The sequence below is a fragment of the Stigmatopora argus genome, chromosome 11, assembly GCF_051989625.1.
Source record: "Stigmatopora argus isolate UIUO_Sarg chromosome 11, RoL_Sarg_1.0, whole genome shotgun sequence".
In the NCBI taxonomy this organism is placed as follows: domain Eukaryota; kingdom Metazoa; phylum Chordata; class Actinopteri; order Syngnathiformes; family Syngnathidae; genus Stigmatopora; species Stigmatopora argus.
Window position 1 is genome coordinate 2,411,588 of NC_135397.1, and position 22,793 is coordinate 2,434,380.

At 41.1% G+C, this 22,793-nt stretch overlaps 1 protein-coding gene across 1 annotated transcript in view; it reads left to right on the forward strand.

Moving 5' to 3' along the window:
• ryr2b (ryanodine receptor 2b (cardiac)) overlaps positions 1-22,793 on the forward strand; it is a 57,097-nt gene that overhangs the window by 9,242 nt on the left and 25,062 nt on the right. The window contains exons 18-58 of the mRNA XM_077613589.1: positions 328-569; positions 1,173-1,365; positions 1,448-1,667; positions 1,922-2,026; positions 2,118-2,221; positions 2,324-2,407; positions 3,458-3,617; positions 3,702-3,849; positions 4,843-5,051; positions 6,064-6,238; positions 6,314-6,522; positions 7,075-7,261; positions 7,461-7,593; positions 7,862-7,976; positions 8,113-8,273; positions 8,357-8,516; positions 8,607-8,693; positions 9,068-9,294; positions 10,249-10,462; positions 10,528-11,082; positions 11,749-11,949; positions 12,507-12,618; positions 12,712-12,852; positions 13,351-13,627; positions 13,701-13,815; positions 13,881-14,013; positions 14,096-14,199; positions 14,683-14,818; positions 14,894-15,080; positions 15,762-15,870; positions 16,539-16,659; positions 16,754-16,923; positions 17,172-17,392; positions 18,247-18,337; positions 18,414-18,542; positions 19,926-20,077; positions 20,194-20,272; positions 20,350-20,439; positions 20,558-20,695; positions 20,794-20,871; positions 21,307-21,382. Coding sequence (XP_077469715.1) covers positions 328-569; positions 1,173-1,365; positions 1,448-1,667; positions 1,922-2,026; positions 2,118-2,221; positions 2,324-2,407; positions 3,458-3,617; positions 3,702-3,849; positions 4,843-5,051; positions 6,064-6,238; positions 6,314-6,522; positions 7,075-7,261; positions 7,461-7,593; positions 7,862-7,976; positions 8,113-8,273; positions 8,357-8,516; positions 8,607-8,693; positions 9,068-9,294; positions 10,249-10,462; positions 10,528-11,082; positions 11,749-11,949; positions 12,507-12,618; positions 12,712-12,852; positions 13,351-13,627; positions 13,701-13,815; positions 13,881-14,013; positions 14,096-14,199; positions 14,683-14,818; positions 14,894-15,080; positions 15,762-15,870; positions 16,539-16,659; positions 16,754-16,923; positions 17,172-17,392; positions 18,247-18,337; positions 18,414-18,542; positions 19,926-20,077; positions 20,194-20,272; positions 20,350-20,439; positions 20,558-20,695; positions 20,794-20,871; positions 21,307-21,382 — 6,548 coding nt within the window. The remainder of the gene's footprint in view (positions 1-327; positions 570-1,172; positions 1,366-1,447; positions 1,668-1,921; positions 2,027-2,117; positions 2,222-2,323; positions 2,408-3,457; positions 3,618-3,701; positions 3,850-4,842; positions 5,052-6,063; positions 6,239-6,313; positions 6,523-7,074; positions 7,262-7,460; positions 7,594-7,861; positions 7,977-8,112; positions 8,274-8,356; positions 8,517-8,606; positions 8,694-9,067; positions 9,295-10,248; positions 10,463-10,527; positions 11,083-11,748; positions 11,950-12,506; positions 12,619-12,711; positions 12,853-13,350; positions 13,628-13,700; positions 13,816-13,880; positions 14,014-14,095; positions 14,200-14,682; positions 14,819-14,893; positions 15,081-15,761; positions 15,871-16,538; positions 16,660-16,753; positions 16,924-17,171; positions 17,393-18,246; positions 18,338-18,413; positions 18,543-19,925; positions 20,078-20,193; positions 20,273-20,349; positions 20,440-20,557; positions 20,696-20,793; positions 20,872-21,306; positions 21,383-22,793) is intronic.

Here is a 22,793-nt window from a genome sequence, read left to right on the forward strand (position 1 = left end):
TACCCAAATAATGAAGAGCTACAGGCCTAATTTGGACAATCATTGGTTTGAAATGCTAATAACTTGAGAATTTCAATCAAAACGGTTGACGTTTAATTAGTTAATGCATTCATAGTCGTACGATAAAAGAAATCAGAGGCCATCAGTCCCTCACAAATGAATGGATCGAAATTCCCATTCATATCGGATATAATATTCACTCAAAATGGGTCTTCCCACACAGCATGCTTTTTTTAATGCATCTTTAAATTTCAAGGACTTTGAAACTGAAAATGAGGTGCTAAATATGTGAAGAATCCTGACCTTGCGTTTGATATAACTTGAAAGCGTTAGGCCCAACGTCTTCCTGTCCCTGGGCGACCATTCGGGGCAGCCCCGCCGCTGGTACTACGAGCTGGCGGTGGATCACGTGGAGCCCTTCCTCACGGCGGAGCCCACCCACCTCCGCGTGGGCTGGGCTCTCTCGGAAGGCTACCGGCCCAGCCCCGCCGGGGGAGACGGCTGGGGCGGCCACGGCGTTGGAGATGACCTCTGCTCCTTTGGATTTGACGGCCTTCACTTGTGGTCCGGTAAGATCTCCTTCATTTTTTTCTTTTTGTTGTGCGGCAAGAGTTGCGGGTGGTGCTGCAGCTAACTACAGACTCCCTAAATCGGTAGCCAGCCAATCGCAAGGCACCACGAATCCAACAGCCAATCCCTCGTCGTTTACTTATTTATTGATTATTTATCTGTTTGTTTGTTGTTGTTATTTGTGCACTTCCCTACTTATTTATGTTGTTGACTACTTATATATTATTTAATACTTATTTATTAGTTACTGTTATTTATTGATTATTTATTAGTTACTGTTATTTATTAATTATTTATTAGTTACTTTTATTTATTGATTATTTATTAGTTACTGTTATTTATTGATTATTTATTAGTTACTGTTATTTATTGATTATTTATTAGTTACTGTTATTTATTGATTATTTATTAGTTACTGTTATTTATTGATTGTTTATTAGTTACTGTTATTTATTGATTGTTTATTAATTACTGTTATTTATTGATTATTTATTAGTTACTGTTATTTATTTGTTGTTATTTTTGCACTTCCTTACTTGACTACTTATTTATTATTTATGATTTATTTATTGATTAGTTACTGTTATTATTTATTTGTCCAGGTGGCGTGGCCCGCAGGGTGCGCTCTCCCTTTCCTTACCTGCTGACGGACGGCGTGGTGGTCAGCTGCTGCCTGGACCTGCTCGCCCCCTGCGTTTCCTTTCGGATCAACGGCTTCCCCGTGCAAGGCATGCTGGAGAACTTTTGCACGGACGGACTCCTTCATCCCGTGGTCAGCTTTTCTCCGGGAGTGAGGTGAGCGCCGCTCACGTGCGTCTTTCGGTCGTTCGTCCATGTGAGCACTGACGCTTCATTTTTATTTTTATTGGGAAACAAGGTTCCGATTTCTGTTAGGAGGAGAACATGGAGAATTTCGATTCCTCCCCCCGCAAGGTTTCACGCCGTGCTGTGAGGCTCTCCTCTCCAAAGTGGAGCTGAAGGTGGAAACGTGCCACGGGTACCTCTCGGATCAGGAGGACGGGAAGCGAGAGCTGATTGGCCCGTTTGAGCCCGTCGGTCCGGTGGCTTTCACTCCATCGCCAGTAGACATCAGCAAGGTCAACTTCATATTTTATCATGAATTTAAAAAAAGGACCATCATTGATATAGATTTTGACAAAACAAGAAAAAAAATTGACATCCGAAGTTGTGTTGGTTTTTACATTTTGGTTTATTATTTTAAATTGCATTATTTGTTGTTTATTTATTTTGTTTATTTCTGTGTTTTTCCTGTCGTTAAGAGTGAGATGGATAGTAACACTTTTAGGCACTGGCGTATTTATATTAAGCATTTTGTGTATTATCTGGACAGGTAGAACTGCCTCTGCAATTTGAGGACATCCGAGATAAAATAGCCGAGAACATCCATGAACTCTGGGTAATGGAGAAGATCGATCTTGGATGGATTCAAGGAAATGTAAGGAGGAAACATGATAACAATATTTTGTAGCTTCGTCCATTTTGCATTAGTTTTGCAGGTACTTTTAGAGTTTTTCCGTTTAACTCAGGAACGTGATGAAGAAAAGCGACTGGATCCGTGCCTGGTGGAGTTCTCCAAGCTGCCAGATCAGGAGAGGAACCAGAACCTTCAGACGGCCCAGGACACCCTCAGGTGGGCGCTGTCATCTTCTGCTTAGAATGGGTCGTATTCATGGAAATTTGTATACACTGTCAATCTAGATACATAATTTAGTCCTCCGATAATTTACGGCAGGACTCTGCTGGCACTTGGTTTCCGCATTAGCTTCAATGACGACTACACGGAGGAGAGCACCCGCTTTATGAGACTCTCCAATAGGTATGTACTATTTCAATGTTTTCATTTGACCATTTTTAGATTAGAGTAAATTCGAACTTTATTTCATCCCGTATTCGGGAAATTTCCTTGGTTGCAGAGGCAAGAAAGTAGCAAGCACAGACACAGAAGACATTGTAGACCTAGGTAAAAAAAACTGGAGCCACACACAGGAAGTCCACCAGTTGCCACACATGCAGCAGAAAAAGTCACAGCATACATGTAATAATTAATGGAAATAATTTTCTTTAATTAGAAGCACCTTGCTCACGATTAAAATCACGTCATAAATAAGTCCGTTCTTCAATGTGTTTTAACATCAAACAATTTGGCATTGCTCTGTTAATTAATGTCTGTTAAGTTTAAAAAAAAATGTATTTATAGAAATTGAATTTAATGAACTAGCTTTATGAAGTGTCTGATTTTTCTTGTATGGTAATATCCATGTCAGGTGGTATGGTGGAAGAGTGTTTAGCGCGTTTTGCGATCTCGGGTTCAATCCATAGTGGGCTCCTGCTTTCCTGTATGGGTTTTTCTCCGGGTTTTCTGGTTTAAAAAGGGGTTTTAAAAAATGCCTAGGAGGTTGATTGAACACTTCAAATTCCTGTTCGTCTCGTTTCGCCCAGCGATTGGATCGAAACCAATTCAGCGTGAACCTTGCCTACAGCCCACTGCAGTTGGCTAGGATAGGCTCCAGCACCCCGCACACCTCGTGAGGCTAAGCGGCTTGGAAAATGAATGAATGATTTGCTCCTGTGTTGGATGTGTGGCTTTAAGCGACACGGCCAGGTGAGCTCCGCTGTTGCTTTTGCCAGCTTATTTCAGTGCGAGCCTGCGATAAGAGTGGCATCACATGACCTCCATGTGTGTCATTTTTTCGTTTTATTTTCCACGTGCCTATTTAAAACTGTCTCGGACCCCAAATTTTGGCAAAACAAAACAGGTTTGAAAACGGCTGTTATTTGAAAACCCAGCATGGTTAAGTAAGCCAGACTCTCAAGTCAAAACAAACTATTTTTCCAATCTGAAAACGCACGCCTCGGTGTTTCGCAGGTACGAGCAACCCGCCGGCTACAGGCCCGCCCCAGTAGATGCCAGTCAGATCTTTCTCAACCCCGCACACGCCGATGCCGTCCAGTTGCTGGCGGAGAACGAGCACAACGTCTGGGCCAGGCGGCGGATCAAGCAGGGGTGGACTTACGGAGTACCGCAGGTTTGCGCTGTGTGCTGTCAGTTGCGTTTCAACATTTTTTACAGTGTTCTCTGTTAACAGATTTTTTTCCTGCCTTCAATTCAGGATGAAAAATTAAAGCGGTGCCCAAAGCTTGTGCCCTACGACATGCTCGATGAAAGCAGTAGAGGAACGGGACAACGAGGTGCCAAGAATGCTGTTTGCACCCTGCTGGCTTACGGGTACAGCCTGGAGAGCCTTTACAAGGAGAATAGTAGGTTTCAAAGCAGGTATTAATATAAGGCAGAAACTTGATAGCCTGGAAGCCTTCTAAAAATGATGAAAGTATCCAAATGTTTGCTTGAAATATTTGCAACACGCACATAAAAGAGGAAAAACAATGAGGAAAATCACGTGTTAAGCCAAGGGTGTCAGACTCGTTGGTTCGTGGGCCACCTTAACGTCAACTTGATTTCACGTGGGCCGGACCATTTTAGATATAATATTTAGATTTTTTTTTTAATAAATGGATTAAAAGAACTGTATTAAAAGCCCTGAATATTCAGTTTTTATAGATCTAAAACAATGTTTATTTTAGCTTTTTTTAAATATATTTTTTAGATTTTACAAAATGATTTTTGAACTAAAAACACAGAAAAAATTGAATAAAAAATTACAATTATTGATTTAAAAGGGGGAAAATCAGGAAATTTAGTATAGATCTATACTCTTCATTTTAATTTGATCTTAAAACAGAAAGTCGGCACTCATGATTTACTTTCCCGGGCCACACAAAATGATGCGGCGGGCCAGATTTGGCCCCCGGGCCGCCACTTTGACACGTGTGTTAAGCCATTAACGTGTTTAAGGATGCAAAAAAAATGTCCTATAATTCCAGTGTTTCCCAACCTTTTTTGAGATGAGGCACACTTTTTGCACTGGAAAAATCTAAAATTTATTCTCATCACATTAATATTTTTCTCCCAGAACATTACAATGTCTGACTTGTAATTTCCCGCGGAAGTGGTTGGGTATTCTACAATATAACCTCTACTGTCAATCTAAACAAAAAAAAAACACATCACAAGATCAGATAAAAATGTGTTACTGCAGTACGCAACTTTGTTAAAAAAATAAAGTGGCTCACTAGTATACTTTGTCCACGTTGTTGCGATAAACTAATACTATGTCCATGCAAATGTACTGTTTATTTTTTTTCAGCATGTCTATTATTGCATATCACCTTTCCTAATATTTTTTCTTGCAGTCATTTTATCAAACGGACGCTTCTTCTCTGGCGAAAAGTGCAGAGTGTTCCGGGCAGATAAATCTTTTGCCGTGACTCGAGGGAAGTGGTACTTCGAATGCCAATTGGTCACTGCGGGGAATATCAGAGTAGGCTGGGCCAGGCCCGACTGCACGCCCCAAAAAGAGCTGGGCTCCGATGATCGGGCTTTTGTCTTTGATGGATTTCAGGTCAGACTTACAAACACCACTCATCAAAACACCTCGTGGCCCTCTAATATTTGTTTCGCCTATAATCGTTTTTCCCATAATTAGTATTTGCAGCCGGTCCTCCCAGTTTAAGTGAATTGGGCATCTATCATTGTGGCACAGTGCACAGATGCCATATTAGCTCAAGGCAGGCAATGAGTTCATTTCCTTGTAATTTTAGGCTACTTTTGGGTCACTTCTTGTAAATTCTGGACTATTTTCTATTGATTTAGGACAGAGGTGGCGAACAATTTAGGGATAAAAAGCCAAAATTTTAAACTGTAACGAGGCAAAGAGTCACACTTTACGTCAGAAGCAGCATAAAAAAATCCAATCTGCCAAATTATTTTCGAAATGTCATTTATTAGTACCGTATTTTGCTGTTTAATATACCCCCCCATTCAATATACCCGAGTATATTAAATGGCAGGGGTATATTAAATGGCAGGGGTATATTAAATGGCAGGGGTATATTAAATGGCAGGGGTATATTAAATGGCGCACAAGCGGGAAGGTACGATCCACTACGCACTCTTTATGCCGTGACGGGGTGCATCAAAGTTTTGCAGACTAAAACTACTTCCTGCTCAGGTAAAAACTACTCACTGCTGAATAAAGTCTGACTTGGAATTTCAATGAACTTAAGTATCTATAATTATGCCCCCATGAACACCATACAAATCTTGCCAAAAAAGCTGAGTTGCCGTTTAATAAAAACGAGAGGCTCAAAAAAGCAAAAATCATTTAATATACCCGGGCATATTAAACGGCAAAATACGGTAATTTTAATGGGCCCTGATGGAATTTTATTGTCTTTTAAGAGAGAATAAAAAGAGAAACATAAAAGGAGGGAAAGAGCCACAATAGATATGAAATATGATAAGAGTAGGGTTGTTTGAACGGGCTACAGGCAGAAGAACGCCATTTGACCACCTGCCATCCCTGCTTTAGATGACTCGTGCAAAACTGCAGCTATGTTTTTGTTTTTATACAGGCTCGGTGGTACCATCAGGGTGGGGAACCCCTGGGGCGTGCCTGGCGGCAAGCAGATGTGGTGGCTTGCTTGCTAGACTTGACCGAAAGCACCATGATGGTCACCCTCAATGGAGAGTTGCTGTTTAACGAGCGGGGATCAGAGCTGGCTGCCAAAGACTTTGACGTCAGAGACGGTAATCTTTCCGAGAATATGATGGCCCCTCAGGGGTACACGTTTCCATTTTGTTTGTCTCGCCCCGACATTTTAGGTCTGCTTCCGGTCGTCAGTGTGGGCGTCAACCAGGTGGTGAGGTTGAACTTGGGCCGCCGAGAAGGCTCTTTGCAGTACTTTAGCGCTTGCGGTCTACACGAGGGTTACGAGCCTTTTGCTGCCAATATGGATCGCGATCCTTCACTGTGGATGAGTTGGAAACTGGCGCAGTTTAAGACCGTACTTGCAGACAATCCCCGCTTGGAGGTTAGTCTACTCCTACTTTGGGATGTGTTGAAAGTAATAGTCGACAGTAGTGAAGAGGAATCTTCCGAGTATGCCACACCACAAATGTTTAAAAATTGAAACAATTACAAAGAAAGGTACAAAATGAGGAATTGCAAAAAAAATCGAGACATTCTGTAAGTACTATTTTGCTCAGGGTGTATTTGTACATCTGAGTACTCCATTCGTTTCAATGTTGCAGCAATTATCTTCATGTAAATCCATAAAAAAAGACAAAATGCAGGTTGCAGGTGTCTAAAAAACAGCTTTCCTAAAAAAAGTGCATTTGTAAACCTGTTCTCAACTCTTAAACTTTGCTCACCTTTGACTTTATTCCCGTTTTGCGACGATCTTAAACATTTGCTGTACTTTTAGGCAAACACTCCAGACACATAACTGATTGTCTACAAGTCTTGAAAAGTCCTGGATATTCTTTAAGCTTTCAAAAGGCATTTCTTTGTTAGCCCGCCTTGTTTCGGCCACCGGTTTATTGGCAAGACTGATCCTCTTTATCCTGTTTGAAACCAATTCAAGGTCAACAGAGTCAATGGCTCAAATGATTCCTTATCGAGCCTGAGGGTCTCACAACGATTGCCACCACAGCACAACGGAGGCAGCGGAATGGCTTTTTACCGTCTCAACGTGTCCATCCAGTGCGCCCTGGTTCTCACCAGCCCAGCAGGGGCCGTGCCGTCAGTCGCCGCCGGCTCTTTCTCGCCAGGTTTGCACAACGTCACATTTTTCGAGGTTTGACGTTACACCAAATGACAGGAAATGTACCAGGACAGTTCGATAAAATTGAATTCTTTTAAGGACCCGCGTTCGATTATTAGCTACATTGAAGATCGTAACCTTGAGAGTACCGATCCGCCGATGCTCTCCAGGGCTCTCGCTGCAATTAATTTATGCCGTCCTTCCAGGAAGGAGAGATCAGGAAGAGATGGACTCTGACTTTGAAGTGCTGATGAAGTCGGCCCACGGTTTTGCGAGTTCACGAGATGAACTCGAGTGCAAAGATCACGGGCAAGACAAAACGTCGCGACTGAAGCAAAGGTAAGCTGTGAAATAATCTTTTTCATTAGATTAGATAACTTTATTCATCCCGTATTCGGGAAATTTCACTGTCACAGTATCACAAGGGTGAGAATGCAGACACAGAAAAAGACATTCGTGATTTTTATTTAAATCGATTCCGGGACATTGCGTTGTATCGATTCAAAATCTGTCCGAATCCATCTTTGCACTTGCGTGTTTGGCGGTAAATAAACAAAATTTGGCTGCACTTCCCCACGCGTCCACTAGTAAGTGCTGTTCTTTGAAGGTTCATGCTGAAGCGTACCAAACCAGGCCTCGTCAGCAGCAACTCCTCCGCTCGGCTCCTCGAGGACGTCCTAGTGGACAAGGAAAATGCCGAGCACCTCATTGGGACCACTAAAGTAAGATCCTTATTTTCCCATTTGGCCACCATTCTCAGTTCGCCAACTTCTTTCGCGGATTTTTACGTTGTACGATTATTTGCGGAACTCGTCTTGACGTATTCTCATTCAATGTATCATTTTTTTTCCATCTCAGTTTTACTACTCGGTGAGAGTTCTTCCGAACCAGGAGCCGTTCAACGTTTGGGTGGGTTGGGTAACCCCCGATTTTCATCAAAGCGAGTTGACGTTCGACAGCGACGACAACTTCACCGTCACAGTGACGCTCGGAGACGATGATGGCAAAGTCCAGGAGAGGTTTGGGTTTTGCTGAAATTCAAAACGCCCTTACTCCAATCCAAAGCGTTTCACAGAGATGACAGTTCTCTCGACACCCGCAGTGTGAAAAGGAGTAACTGCTACATGGTTTGCGCGGGAGAGGCGACCGGTTTGTCTCGGAGTCGGCGGAGCGCCGGTCTGGAAATCGGTTGCTTGATCGACACCACCTCTGGCCTCTTGACCTTTACTTCCAGTGGGGTGGAGATGTCCACTTCATACCAGGTAGGTTGGGAGGTCTTTATATATTTTCTAGCATCTTTAAATATGTTATGGTGAGCGGAGTGTTTTTTTTTTTTTTTTTCTCTGAACCAGGTGGAAGGCAGTACAAAGCTCTTTCCGGCCGTCTTTGTGAAAGCCACCACCAAAAACATGTTTCAGTTTGAGCTGGGATGCGTTAAGGTGAACTAAAGAAAATAAAATACACGTTCTTATTCAATCAGCAAATCTAAAGAGGATTAAAAACATTTTTTCATCGATTATTGCCTTGTTAAGAGTCATACAGGAATTATTTCAAGCACAGCCACATAAAAGGAATGTTGTATCCAAAATGCATGAGAATTTTTAATCTATATTTGGACGAGGTTTGACTCAGAAGTTAATACATTGGAGTCCATCCAAAGCAGATGCACAAATTTCCCACATTAACTCTAAAATGGAGAACCCCGGCACATATCAATGAAAAAAAGTATGACTGCTTATTTTAATTGCTCATTTTGACAGCTACAGTTTACTTTGCAATTCCTTTTTTGTTTGTTGTTTCTCCCTCCAATCAGAATGCACTTCCACTGTCGGCCGGTTCTGTTCGCAGCCTTAAAACGACGTCGTCCCCCCAGTGCCCGCCCAGGTTTCAGGTCCAGGCCCTGAATCCAGTTTCGTGGACGCGCGTGCCCGACAGACCATTGGCGGTGCAAATCGACCATCCCGACCCGTGCCATGGCTGGAGAATCCAATGCGAGGAACTTCTTCAAGTCCTCATCCTTCAAATCCCTGATGAAAACAGGTCTGATGAAACTTTTTAATTTAATTTACGGCTGTTTTTTTTCAGTTTAAATTGGAAATGCAATTTTTTTCATAGTGGCCTCCATATTTCAAAGTATGTCTCCGCTTATAGTTTATCAAAAGGGGATTTTTTGGTTCAGACTTGCAGCGTCAGGCAATGAGCGAAAAAAAAAAACACTTTTCTGCAAAGTATGTTCAAAGGCAACCAAAGAGAATCGTGGGAGGAAATTCTTTGAACATTTGAAACGGGGACACACAGCTCCAAATATTGCTCTCCAAGCGGCCGATGAGCTCAGAAGAGAGCCCCCCAAAAAACCTCTTCTGAGACAAATCTGAGCAAAAGTCCTTTTTTTAACTTTGCATTCAACAAGAAAGGAACTTTGGGAAGGAAGCCTTGCAGTCGCTCTGCTTTATTTACTCCTTGCAAAGCAGCCATTTATGTATCAACATACCCAGCCGCTTTAATGGTAGAAATGTGAATAACATGTATTCATGTAGCACTCATAGACTTTTTAGTTTTTGTTTTATATGGCTCTCTAAAGGAATTATACCGCATTTTCTGGACTATAAGTCACACTTTTTTGTAGTTTGGCTGAGCCAGCGACTTTAATATCTGCCCGGCAGCAATTTATTTATTTATTTTTTAATATAGTAATTAGATTACATTGGATTAAACGGTATTCATTATGTACCCCAAAAATGGTTACATTAGCAGGAGCCTATTTCCTCTATTTTACGATTACTTTAACATTTTCTCGGTTTTTGATGAACAAAAAACTGCAACTGATATATTCCCCCCCTGCATTAGGCATTCTTTGTCTACTGCAACTTATACCTCCAAAATATTAATTTATTGTTTTCAAATGATCACCTTTTGGTACAATTCTGAAATGTTATATTGTCTCTCATTTGCAAGCCAAAAACATAACCATATTTTCCCCTTTTTTGGACGAAGGTGTGTGGACATTTTGGAGCTGTCTGAAGACCAAGACCTATCAACCTCTCTTTACCACACCCTCCATCTTTACTGCGCCTTGTGCGCCCTGGGAAACACAAGAGTGTGCCACGCCGTCTGCAGCTACGTGGACCAATCCCAGATCTTTCACGCCATTCAGAGCCCCCAGCTGCCCGGGCCACTTCGCTCTGCCTTTTACCAGCTTCTGGCACAGGTCAGCTCGTGCGTCAACATAAACTCCGCACCGATTCAATGTTGAATCTCCTTCCGTCCTTTTAGGTCCACCTGAGCAGCCACGGCGCAGCACGTCTAGCCACAAACCACGAATACATCGTCCCTCTGTCGGACAAAACCAGAGACATCACCCTTTGCCCAATACGGGCTAACAATGGGGGACAAGGTCCACTTCCTTTAGGCATCCCGAGCGTGGGAGGAAGCACTTCCTTGAAACCTCGTATGACTTTCGCCAGCCCTTGTTTCGTCCGGGTGGGCGCGATGGGACACGAAAGCCCGGCGTTCCCCCTCGAAATACTCAAGAACCTGGCGGTGGAGATGCTGACGGCGGCCGTCGGGGCTCTGCGTCGGGGCATCCGGGACCCTGTAGGTGGCAGCGTGGAGCTTCTCCTAGTTCCTCTCGTGAAACTGTTCCACACGCTTCTGGTGGTGGAGGTGTTGAGTGACGAGGACCTGGCTCAAGTTCTGCGACTGATAGAACCTGGGGTCTTCTCGACGGATTTGGGAATGGTAGAAGAGGACGGAGAACGAAGAGGGGACTTGGATCATTCCAAACGAGGACTGTTGCAAATGAAGATTCCGGAACAGGTCAAACTTGAGGTGGAGATCAACAAAGTATAAGTTTGTTAACTATGTTTTTTAGGGTGTATTTTCTCAAAGTGCCACATACAAAAAAACGTTTAAAATCACAAACACTCTCCCCAAAAAACAAAAAACAAAACAAGACACCATCTCCTATCAAGGTCACGCTCTACTAATCTGGAAACAACAAATTATAGATCTGAAAAAAAAAACTGGTAGATCTGTAAAAACAGCTTCAAAAGCAGGTTAGGAAAGAGTGAGATCAATTTAATAGGAAATAGGTTTATTACCAGACTGCAGGATGGGGAGAGAGCTCGAACAGCTGTGAACCGCTCAAAGTCTGTTGTCCTTGCAACTCTCTCTCCGAATGAACAGTGGGTCAGTCTTTATATAGGCAAACAGAGTATAGTATAATTTCTATGACAACGACCAAAACTGATGGGAAACCACTCGTCAAATTGTCCAACATTGTCAATCGAAAAAAAACTAAAGACCACCGAAGATCTCTCACACATCAAAATCTCCTCGGTACCTACAAAAAAAATGCACAAGTTTCTGGTGAATAACAGTTTTGGTGTGTGAGAGACACTTATTTTTTTTGTCCACGACGGTAATTCATGTATTTCAATATGGATCTGGGAAAAGAAGCTAAGCACAAAATGTCTATATTTCTGTCCCCTCCAGCTCTGCAACGTGCTGTCTTACCTGTGCGATATGCAAGTGCGCCACAAAGTTGAAGCCGTGGTGGCTTTCTCTGAAAACTTTGTGGGCCAACTGCAGGACGACCAGCGCTTCCGCTACAACCAAGTCATGGAGGCGCTCAACATGTCCGCCGCCCTCACGGCCCGCAAGACCAAGGAGTTTCGCTCGCCTCCGCGAGAGCAGGTCAGATTTCATATTTTAGAACAAACCCAATGGATTGGGAACCTACAACTTAGTGGTCGGCAAAAAAATTGGGCCATTTGTGACCTTTTGTTTTATTGGCTCGTCATTAAAAGATTAAACAAGGTCTGGAGCTAACGGTTACCAGAAAAACTCAAATTGTATAAGGTAGCACACAAATGTTCTTGTTTGGGAAAAAAAAGTACAACAGAGGCCAAAGATCATCAAAATTGTCACATTTTAAAAATAATTTTGAATGATTTTTTGCCCTTCTTAAGGCAAATGCTGCAAAATATCACTTTGTACAATGCATATCACAATAATAATGTGCTTTCTCGTCGATAACAGTTCCACTTTAGTCCATTTTTACCCTAAATATATTTAACGGGTTGACATATGTGGATGTCCCTGCTTTTGTAATGGCTCTAGCATGTTTTATAAACGTAAGACTTGAAGAAGATTTTTTTTTTTAAATTCAAACTCTAAATTGGGCATCACCACCTCCGGTATGACAGCTTTTCCGGGTTCACATTTGCACTTTTTCATCTTTTCGCCATCAGATCAACACGCTCCTGAACTTTAGAGATGGTGACCAACCAGAGAAGAGTCCGGTGCCAGCGGCGACTCAACAGTCGTTGCGAGATTTCCACCAGCTCCTCGAAACGCACTGCGGTTTGTTTTCTATTCCGACACGGTGATACGAGAAAGCACTTGGCGCAACAATCCGCCAGGGGCGCTTCAGGTCATTCTATTGCTTTTTCCCAGGCACCGAATTGGACGGCGCCTCAGAAGAAGGCAAGACAGCCGAGATGCCGTTAAAAGATCAACTTCTAAGTCTCGGGGCAAGAGTTCTTGGACTCAAGAAGATGACCAAACAAGTTGAAGATGATGTGCAGCAGTGTCCCAGTAAGTATATGCCACTTAAAATATATTACCAAAAGGGATTTTTTAGGATAGTGTAAGTCCATCTGTGGAAATGTATTAGCCATTGTTTTAGATATTTCTTTTAATTTTAATCTGGTGCTGTGTCATTTTACAAAACGTGATTTTTTTTTAAAGGCTTAGAATTGAATTGACTGCTTTTATTGTCATTAGACAAGTATATAATTAGATTTAAAGCTTCACCACCAAGTGCACAAATAACAATAACAAACAGAGAAACAAATAAATACGTAATAACAATGATAAATAGTCAACAGTGGTTTTAGTAGACCGGAGGTGGCTCTCGAGCCTCATGCAGCTCTTTGCTTCTTATCATATTTTGTATATACTGTGACTCTTTGCCTGTTTTTCTTATTTTTATTCTCTCTTAAAACATTCAAACTCATCAGGGCTCATTAATATTAAAACAAATAATAAATTAGATTTAAAAAAATAATTTGGCCACGTTATCTTTCCCGTCAGAGTCCCTCCAAACGTGGATATCTGAAATCATGCTGGGCTGGGCTCAGGAGTCGGAGATGGAGGATCCCGCCTTGGTCCGGGCCGTCTTCTCGCTCCTGCACCGCCAGTATCGGGGTCTCGGCGGCCAGATGGCGTCGCCGCTTTCCAAATCCTACGCCATGAGCGAAGCGTCCGTGGAGGACACCATGACCCTGCTGTCCTCCCTTTGCACAATCCGGTCCTTACTCAGCATCCGCATGGGGACGGAAGAGGAAAAACTGATGATCAGAAGTTTAGGGTGAGCGAAATAAATGAGATGTAATTTTTTTTTTAACATATTTTCCACTGTGATTATTATTTTTGGGCCACAGAGACATCATGAACAACAAGATTTTCTACCAGCATCCCAATTTAATGAGGGCATTGGGCATGCATGAGACCGTCATGCAGGTGATGGTCAATGTTCTTGGCGAGAAGGAATCCAAGGTGAGCCATTTTTTTGTTTTTGCTCCCGATTGTTTATTTCATGCATCCTTTTTAAAATTTTTCAGGAGATTTCCTTTCCCAAGATGGTCGCCAGCTGCTGTCGGTTTCTTTGTTATTTCTGCCGCATCAGCCGACATAACCAGGGAGCCCTTTTTGACCACCTAAGTTACCTTCTGGAGAACAGCAGCGTTGGACTAGGTAATGTCCCATCCCTCCACCCCCGTTTACCGAGACAAATTTTGATTCTCTAGCGCATGAAATTTTTTTATGCCCCTCCAAGCTTCACCGTCAATGCGGGGGGCCACGCCTTTGGACGTGGCGGCGGCTTCTGTCATGGACAATAACGAGCTGGCCTTAGCTTTAAAGGAGCCTGAACTAAAGAAGGTGGGCTGAACTTGTGTACATACGCTTTTGAAGTCAATCAATCAAAAGCCTTTATTGTCATCATAAACAGCTGCGTATAACAAAATTGGTGGTGCTACCCCACAAAGTGTGTTTTCCCAGTAAAAAAAAACATAAATAAGTAATATAAAAATATAAAAAGTAACATCCTGGCAAGGTAAATGCTAAAATATCCTAAAAGTACAGTGGCCAACTTATACGCAAACCACATAGGTTGTCACCACTGTCATCGTAAACGGCAATGGAAATTAGCCCAAGGCTACAATCTTACATATTTATATATGTTCATTAACATGAATACTATATATATATGTTCATTAATATGTGCTGTCTCTTATGAAATAAATCAAACTCAAATCAAGCAGTCACAGAACAGGTTAAAATGTTGCTTTTTGGGCGAGGTTTAGCTATATTGCATTTTAAGTGTGGTTTTCATCTCTAATTCAAGACGTTTCTCATGTCCAGGTGGTGCGCTATCTTGCCGGCTGCGGTCTGAAGAGCTGCTCGTTGCTCGTGGCCAAAGGCTACCCTGATATCGGATGGAACCCCGTGGAGGGGGAGCGATACCTGGATTTTCTTCGCTTTGCTGTATTCTGCAATGGTATTCACAGAAGAGCTTTCACGTTTGTTAATTGTTTTGGTATCCGGCGTGAATATAAATTCTCGTTGATCGCAGGCGAAAGTGTCGAGGAGAATGCGTACTTGGTGTTGAGGTTGCTGATTCGTCGGCCAGAGTGTTTTGGACCGGCCCTGCGAGGGGATGGTGGACATGGCTTGCTCCAAGCGATTCAAGAAGCCATCGGCTTATCGGATGATTCGTCCTTGAATGGACCTTCTATGGCTAACCAATCCAATGCAACAATGTGAGTCCTTCATATTCCCTCAAATGATATATATTTAATATTTTAATATGTATTATTTAATATGTTTAAATATTATTATTATTGTTTTTTTTTAAATATTATTCCATATATAATATATATATATTTTTTTAAATATTTAATACATAATATTTAATATTATTTAATAAATTATATATATAAATATAAATTATATATTTATTCATGTATTTATCTAATAATAATAATCGGACATAGGCTTTGTCATCATCATTGACAAAAGCCTAATTGTCATCATACCCAGCTGCGTATTTATTTATTAACTTACTTATTACCTATCTATTTATGTCTAAAATGTATTTTTCTGCGTCTGTATTCTCACCCTCTTGCTACTGTGACAATGAAATTTCCCAAATACGGGATGAATAAAGTTATCCAATCCAATCCAAACCAAATTGCGCCCGTTTCCAGTCAACTTCCTGATCTAAAAAAAGTTCTTTTCCAGCATAGAACTGTGTCGCCAACCACCCAGTTTGCCTTTTAGTTTTGTTAACAACTTCATGAACACTGCTTAGAAAAAACCTCCATTCTCCAGCAGCATTTGTGATGATGATTAATAAGGGTTCATTTCAAGATAAGCCTTTAATTCTGCAACCATCCCTTAACCGGCAAGCCGGTAATTGTCGTCATTATTTCCCGATGCAGAGATACTGTCCAGGATGGTGAGGATGACTTGATCCACATGGGCCACGCCATCATGACCTTCTACTCGGCCCTTATCGACTTGCTGGGGCGTTGTGCTCCGGAAATGCAAGTGAGCGTTTTTCTTTGATTTTTTTCGGACTTAAGCAGCCATCAATCTCCAATAATGTCGCCAACAATAATGCGTACTGGAAAAAGTACGGTGCTGGCGTTCAGTTTGCTTCCAGATCCTAAGGCAGCGCTCCCCAGAGAAATCAATATTGACGTTTTCACTCTTGCCCTCCTACTTGAAATGAGAAAAAGCGGTATTAATAATAATAAGTCATTGCTATTATGCGCCGTTCTGGAGTCGAGTTATATATATATATATATATATATATATATATATATATATATATACATATATATATATATTTATTTCAGCAACACGCTTATTTATTTATATATTTAATAATGTATTTATTTAATAACTTACTTATTACTTATCTATTTGTGTTTAAAATGCCTTTCCTATTTCTGCATCCTCACCCTCTTGCTACTGTGACAACGAAATTTCCCGATTACGGGATCAATAAAGTCATCCAATCCAATCCCCAAAAACATGCATACTAGGCTAGCTGGCTAAATTGCCCCTAGCTCTGATTGGTTGTCCATCGCCTTGTGACCCAGTGATTGGCCTGGGTTAGGCTTCAGCACCCCAGCACTTTGAAATCATTTGTCATTGCTTACTGAACTCAGTGGTGTTTTTCACCAATGAATAACATTTCTGAAACGTTGCAGTTGATTGAGAGAGGCAAAGGCGAAGCTATCCGCACGCGGGCCATTCTGAGGTCACTCATACCCATCCAGGATCTCGAGGGAGTCATTAGCATTTCTTTTCAAACTCCATCGCTGTCAAAAGGTCGGGTGAGATTGCCAAAAGTTGCCCGTTAATCCTTCCCGGCGCTGGATTTCCATTAAAAATGCATTTGTGAAACCGTGACTTTCTTTTGAAGATGGAGAGGTCGTCGAGCCGGATTTATCGACCGTCTTTTGCCCCGACCACAAGGCAGCTATGGTTCTCTTCGTGGAGCGGGTGTACGGCGTGGACCAGACCACTTTTCTCCTACGCCTCCTTCAAGTGGGTTTCCTGGCTGACCTGCAAATGGCCGTCTCTCTCGACACGGTGAGTTGAGTCTCTTTTGCTCAGATTATCTTACTTTTTCAAATGATTAGGGATGCAGTCACCATTTTTACAAGTGCCGTATTTTCCGGACTATAAGTCATACTTTTTAAAGTAGGAAAGGGAGAGTTTCACTGTACAAGTGCACATATCTGTGCGTGATTTTAAATTTAGAGACAATATGGACAGACGAGTGTTTTCCAATTGAATTTCCTTCCTAGTAGTAAACTTGACTTTTTTTTAAATCCCAGGATGATTTTGGATCCACGGACATGGCCTTGGCCCTGAACCGATACCTGTGCGCTGCCATGCTTCCGCTCATCACCAAATGTTCCCGCCTCCTCCACGGTTTGGAGGACCACTCTGCCCTGATGGATTCGCTTATCCAGGCGATATACGGTCTTTCCAAGGCGTCGAGTTTAACCAAGGCCCAAAGAGAGACGACAGAGGATTGTTTGTTGGCCGTGTGCAGGTAGTACGATCTTCTTGTTTTTGGATTTTGTGTGTGTGTGTTGTGTCAGAAATAGGCGTGGCAATTCCTGATAGCAAGTAGCAAAAGTCAAAGGACTACAATCTGCTGTGTCTCCTTGTTTTTCGTCCTTGTTTGTCATGCATCAACGTTTCGCCATCATTCGGATATCGTTTTCTAATTACCGACTGGTATATTTGATCTACATTTTGCTAATGACAATTCTTAATTAGATTTCTCATTCTCTAATTATATGATCAGTCAGTTCGGGGTGATTTGTCATGCCTAGTTAATGTGGTGCAGTAACTATTGTGTAAAAAAAGTTTCTTCTTTTTTTCACCCACAGTGCATCTTAAGAGTTATTTTATTTTGTATTTTAGTGTAACTCTTGTGATCAAAGTAATATAATAATTTAATTCCATATTTTATAATTAAAAAATAATTATGTACAATTATTTTATTTAGTTTTTTGCTTATCAACTTTTAATTCAATTAAAGTGGAAAAAAGGGTTGATTTGGATTTCATTAAATTGATAGTATATTATTGTATTTAAACTGACCTATTTCTACATATTCATATAGTTGTGAAAACATGTAGTTTGATACATGTAGTAATAATAGGGGTGATTCTACTTTGCGGTTTTTCGATTATCGCGCCCATGTCTGGTCTACAATACCCGTGATATTCGAGGGATTACTGTTTTTTTTTTCTTCTTTGAACGTTTCAGAACAGAATTGGCCGAGCCATAACTTGGTTATATGATTTTTTTCTCTCGTAATTTTCACATTGTGTTGGTCAAATCGGACTTGACATGAAGAACATGGACGGTTACTGTGACTTGCATCTATCTTCTCAGTAAACTGCACCCGGCCATGATGCAGCCTCTCCTCCGACGTCTTGCTTTTGACGTTCCTACTCTAACGGAGCAAAGCAAGATACCAATAAAGGTAACTGCAACAAAAAAAGCCAACACTCCTTGAGAAAATCTCTTCTTCACCATCACTTCACGGTTGCCATACACAGCTCTTGAGCAGTCACTACGAGCAGAAATGCAAGTACTACTCCCAGGTGAACCAGACGCTGGCCTCCGAAGAAGAGCTCCACTTATCCATGAAGCTGTTCTGGACCATTTTTAAGGCGTTGACAAAAAAGGTAAAGACAATTCAGCACTCATCCAAATGATATTTGACTTGAAGGCTCCCCACGGCCCGTAGATTTCGTCTTAGCGAACATAAAACATCAAAGAATGACTTTGGCAAGAACATTCCTGGCCCAAATCTGCCTCACATCAAACGGCTGGCAGAAATCGTGTCAAAATGTCTTGAGAGAACTACCTGGACTACTAAAAATAATATTTTACCGCTGACACCTCACGTCTTGTTTCTGCATGCAATGTATACTAAAAACGTTATTTTCGCTGTTACAATTCAAAAAAGTGAATTCAGAGCTTTTAACCTTATGAAAAAAAATAATCCCAAATGCCTACATACATAAACATTTTGTCCGTTTCTTAATTTTGTGTTAATTTAAGTAGGTATATCCATACTGTGTAATATTTCAGTGGAATCAACTAAACCACAGGTGTCAAAGTGGCGGCCCGGGGGCCAAATCTGGCCCGCCGCCTCATTTTGTGCGGCCCGAGTGAGTAAATCATGAGTGCCAACTTTCTGTTTTAGGATCAAATTCAAATGAAGATTATAGATGTATACTATATTTCCTGATTTTCCCCTTTTTAAATCAATAATTGCAATTTTTATCCATTTTTTCCTTTTGGTGTTTTTAGGTCAAAAAGCATTTTGTAAAATCTAAAAATAAATATATAAAAATATTTTCGGTTTTCCACTTTAATATTGAATATAATTAAAAAAAAATGTTTCCATTTGAAATGAAATGATTTTTAGATGTTTTCCCTTACTAAGAAAAAAAAGTTCAAATAAACAGTTTTATATCTGTAAAAAAACGAATATTTAGGGCTTTTGATGCAGTTCTTATAATCCAATTAAAAACAAAAAAATCTAAATATTATATCCTAAAATGGTCCGGCCCACATGAAATCGAGTTGATGTTATTGCGGCCCGCGAACAAACCCGAGTTTAACACCCTTGATCTAAAGTGACCTCCTCACCTTTTGAATTGAACTACAAAAACCAATTTTACGGCTGTAAACGTGGGTTTATTATCAGTGTAATGCATTTTTTTCTGCTCTATTTACACAGCAAATCATAAAGCGTCTACTCTCAATCCTCTCTTGCTGCATTCATTTATCTTTTTTCCTTTAGTAAAATCGACATTATGTTTACCATCTAACCTCATCTAATGGGAAACATGCCACCTTTCTGACACATTATGAAAAATAACATTCATTATCATTTTTAATTGTCTGTAAACATAGCCTGAATTATTAAGGCATTCCATTTTGTTTGCTCCAAGTACCCATATAATTACGTTTTTTACTATACAGTACATTTCTAATGAGCCATTTATTATGGGTCGTATAGCTCGACATGTGTGTGTGTGTTTTTTTGTTCTTTGCAGCAATATGAGCCAGAATTATCCAAACTGTGCGTCCAATGCCTGGGCGCAATGTCGGAGGCGCTTCCCCCCGACCGATTGGACCCCCATTGCATATCCCAAATGGACAAAAACAGCGAAGGAACCTTCGATCCGCAACCCGTCGAAACCTCAAAGTACGTAAGAACCTGACCAGGTTTCTTTATTTCCACACGCTAACCGAATAGTCGTACTTTGTCCAATTCGAGACTAAGACTCCATTAACAGTAGATTACTGTAATCTCTTCCTTAGCATTTCTTTGCCAGAGAGACTGGAGCCCGTCGTGAACAAATACGCCGAACATACCCATGAGAAATGGTCGCTAGACAAGGTAGAGTCGTCAACCTTTGGTGTCCGTTCCTTGACAATTCACGGTGGACACGAACAGACGAGGCTTTTGTCTGTCAGTTCGCCAACGGCTGGGTTCACGGGGAGCAGCTATGTGAGAACACCAAGGTTCACCCCCTCCTCAAGCCCTACAGGGCTCTCGCTGAAAAGGTATCACCAAACCGACCCGAAGGAATTGAATTCTGTATTCAGTGATTCAAAGGCGTCTGTTGTCGAATTGTTTTATCGGAATCACCGCATTTCTGCATGGATTTTCTCGTCTGCGCAGGACAAAGAGGCTTACCGCTGGGCCATTAAGGAGACCATAAAAAGTATGATGGCCTTTGGGTGGACCATAGAGCGGACCAAGCAAGGAGACGCGTTTGGGCTGCACGCTTGCACGAGGAAAATCTCACAGTCTGGTCAGGTTGGTTCGTTTACTTTGTCAGCTTTGGGCGCAAAGTCGTTTTTTTGCGCTCCAAAAGCCGTCACGGACTCGTTTACACATTTTGTACTTGCTCGTAGTTGTCTTTTGAGGGGGCGTCTACCTTCAGCCCCAAACCCTTTGACACAAGCAACGTCACCTTATCATGGGATCAATGTGTGAGTAATAACGTTTTTTTTCTTTCTATGACAGTTTTGTCCAACTAACCCAGGGGTCGGGAACCTTTTTGACGGAGAGAGCCATAAACAATTAATATTTTCAAATTTTAATTCCTTGAGAGCCATAATCAAAATTTAAAATTGAAAAATACACTTAAATGTGTGCTATTTGTCGTAATGTCACCACTTTTAAAGTACAAACGTTCTCTGAGATCTTTTGACAACATTGTCGCGCTGTTGCTAATCAATGATAACCAATGGGAGTATGCATGCAGAAGAATCTAATGGAAAAAACAGCGGTTACCATATTTTACTTCACATTATAGCAGAGCCGTATGCACCTATCGAAAGAGCCACATATGGCTCCCGAGCCATAGGTTCGCTACCCCTGAACTAACCTAATCTATTGAGACTTCATGTCAATTTTGTTCCAAGGCTATGGCTGAAAAATTGTCGGAAAACTACCACAGTTCCTGGGCCAAGAAGAAAAAACTACAGCAAGAGAATAAAGGTACTTCATGTCGATCTGGCTACAAACTTTAAAATTCTAAGTAGAAAATAATACTCGCTTGATAGAGGCGATTCCAGAATTGGCGTAAAACCCACGGGTGCATCATTTTCGTCAATAAACCTCACAAAGGTCACGAAGGAGTCGATCCCCGCTACATTGAAAGGTTCTCTTCAAAACTATGAAGCAAATGTACTAACCGAAGGGAACAGTGTTTCTTGGTTTCTGTGCGAATGAATGGTAGCTTAATTAAGGACCCCTGGGCAATTTGGAAGTATATTTCTTAATCTTTTAAGCATTTTCCTCAAGGCAAGTGCTTGTTCTGCAGTGGTAGAACTTGAAAGATATCTTCCGAGCGGTCCGAGTTCAATCTGTAAAACATCAAAATCTTTCCTTGTAAGAAGTTCGTTCAAAGTTTTTTTGATTTTTTTGCCAAGATAAAGAGCATTATTAATAACTCTCCTCCTCTCTTTTATTTTTACTTTGTTACTTTATACTAGGCATAATAGATTCTGTGTGTCTGTTATTGGGCACAATGGGGAAAAAGTGAAGGATGCAATTTATAATGGGAATGGACAGAGGTTTTCCTTCATTTCAGATAACCAATAAAATTGTCATTTACATTTAATGGCAAAACTGCAGTGAAAGGAAACAAATAAAATGCCTCTGTCCGATAGCATCGGTATGTTACATTGGAAATGTGACTTTATCAGATAGCAGATGCATTTTCACCATAACACAACACACCATTTGATAAAAGAACAATGTTAAAACCTATCTGAAATTATCTGATGTAGCGTCATTTAATCCCACCTCCAACGTTCCCAAGGACAAAATTTCCAATGTACTTTTTTTTTAAAAGGGGACTTTTTAAAATGACTTGCTACTCGGTAGTTGTTTTAATGGAACATGACTGTATAATGAGAAAGGCACCTTAATAAAAGTTATCTGCCAGTGTAAATGAGGAAAGGATAAAAAAATGTCGCTAGCCTTATCAAGTCAAATTACCCCATTGTGATGTCACATTGAAATACCAAATAGAGTTTTAATTTTTTAGAATGGCTGAAGCATATGCGATGAAGTCAATGGATTCATTGTTGACACAAAATGTTGCGACACTTGGTTCGATACCCTCCAGAGTCGGGTTTGTTCGCGTATCCAAACTCCAAATGATGACTAGTTTTGATTAATTCACCAGCGTCTCATTTAACCACTGGTCCCATAAAATGATTATCCATGCAGATCGCAAACATTTGTGGGTGCACAATTTAATCACCAAGCCAAATTAGATTTCAATTTAGCATTAGCGGTTTCTAGCGATCCAAAAAATCAATTTCCATGTGCTTGTCTTAAACATTGTGGCTTCTTTCAGTGGAATAGAGAAACGGGAAAAAAAGACAAACTCTCTGTCTAT